At 37.2% G+C, this 1896-nt stretch overlaps 1 protein-coding gene across 1 annotated transcript in view; it reads right to left on the bottom strand.

Annotated features, from left to right (window-relative positions):
- Positions 1–719: 719 nt before the first annotated feature.
- Positions 720–1896, bottom strand: part of tmem214 (transmembrane protein 214) — a gene marked incomplete at its 5' end in the record, with an annotated part of 9994 nt that continues 8817 nt past the window's right edge. Inside the window, 1 exon segment of the mRNA XM_014030142.1 lies at positions 720–1554. Within this exon segment, the coding sequence (XP_013885596.1) occupies positions 1425–1554 (130 nt within the window).

Here is a 1896-nt window from a genome sequence, read left to right as displayed (position 1 = left end):
TAAGATGACACAAACTGTTGTCTGTGTGTGTGTGTGTTTGTTTTAAGATGACACAAACTGTTGTGTCTGTGTGTGTGTTTGTTTTAAGATGACACAAACTGTTGTCTGTGTGTGTGTGTTTGTTTTAAGATGACACAAACTGTTGTCTGTGTGTGTGTTTGTTTTAAGATGACACAAACTGTTGTCTGTGTGTGTGTGTTTGTTTTAAGATGACACAAACTGTTGTCTGTGTGTGTGTTTGTTTTAAGATGACACAAACTGTTGTCTGTGTGTGTGTGTTTGTTTTAAGATGACACAAACTGTTGTCTGTGTGTGTGTTTGTTTTAAGATGACACAAACTGTTGTGTGTGTGTGTGTGTGTGTTTTAAGAACTTCCTTTAGCTGTGTGTTGTTGCAGCTCCATTTGTCTTCATGGCTTGATTAAAACACTACAGTTAGTAATGATGTTTTCTTTTTAATTATAACACTGTGGGGGATATATCGTAGAATGTTTCTTAAAATTATATATCTTAGAATAAATTTGAAATATAGAATATTTAAAAGGTTTCACATGAAGCTACAGGATGATTGCAGCCTACTTTAGCTATTTTGAATCAAATTTATTTGTGATAGGAAATCTTTTTTTCATTGATTTATTTAAATGATGACATAAAAAATGATAAAAAGTAAATATTGTGAGTTTGAACACACAGCTGAATGAAGTTAGTGCGACTCATAAGGACCAGGTTCATCCTCTTTATTATAAATGATTCACATTACAAATTAAGACTTTAGTTGTTGCCATTTCCATCCAGCCTCATGAACGAGGAGCCGTCTGAACGGGCTGCTCTGACATGTTTCTCCTCGTGTTTTTAAATGTCAGCTGGATGCTGCAGAGACGACAACGAGCTTGTTGAGTCACACAAACACAAATCAGACGATCACTGCTGAGAGCTCACAGAGAAAAAACAGAAAACATGAAGCAAGCAGGACGACAGAAAACAGATTTATTTAATCTGAACAGACGAGTGACTCTTCAGGTTCTGTCCACCTGAACCCTTCAACATGTGGACCACTTTCTTTCTGTTAGCACGTTTAATGAAGTGGTCCTCAGTTTAAACCAAGTGGCTTCTTTATGTTTCTCTTCCTGCTCTTTACCACGCTTCATAAAACATTTTTTATTATTTCTTTAAATAAAAATGTTTATAAATCTACAAACTTGTATTTTCTATAAATGACATCTGTATAGTTCAGGAGTTAAAGCAGAAGGCTGTAGAAAACAGAGAATAAAGTAGTAAAGCTGCAGATCGTGCAGTGACARGAAGGTAAAAACATGTTTCTGACCAATCATGGCTTCAGAGGAGCCGTCACACTGAAAGGCTCAGAGTGTGTCGTACAGTATCTGCCTGCACACACTGTGTGTGTGTGTGTTGTGTTGTGTTGTGTTATCCTGCTGGTGTCAGAAGCTCCTGAGCCCACGTCTTGATGGCTGAGGTGGTGTGTTGGAGCAGCTGCCACGTGGAGTTTGTGAAGGACAGGGCGTGGCTCTGAAGACACGACACCGACACCTCCCCACTGGACGACAAACAACAAACAACACAACACTTTCAGAAAATACATATTTACATTAAAATACAGTTATAAATACTGGTGTAAAACTCTTCAGACACATTTAAAACCACAGGTTAATGCTGCTTTGAGTCACATGAGAAGTCTCTGCAGGAGACTCTAGTCTGTGTGGGCGGAGCCAATAACTGTGATTGGTCTATTTGACCTTTGTGCTACAAGTTTGTTACATAGTTTGGTATAAGTAGCACACTCCTGTCTCCAGTTATAACTAATATTAATTGGTTGTGTAAAAATAGGGCCACTGAAAAAAAAAAAAAATTTTTTAAAAAAAAAAAAAAATCTTAGAAA

The sequence above is a fragment of the Austrofundulus limnaeus genome, unplaced genomic scaffold (assembly GCF_001266775.1).
Source record: "Austrofundulus limnaeus strain Quisiro unplaced genomic scaffold, Austrofundulus_limnaeus-1.0 Scaffold1005, whole genome shotgun sequence".
Classification (NCBI taxonomy): Eukaryota; Metazoa; Chordata; class Actinopteri; order Cyprinodontiformes; family Rivulidae; genus Austrofundulus; species Austrofundulus limnaeus.
The sequence above is the reverse complement of the archived record's forward strand: the minus strand, read 5'-3'. Positions and strand labels throughout refer to the sequence as shown.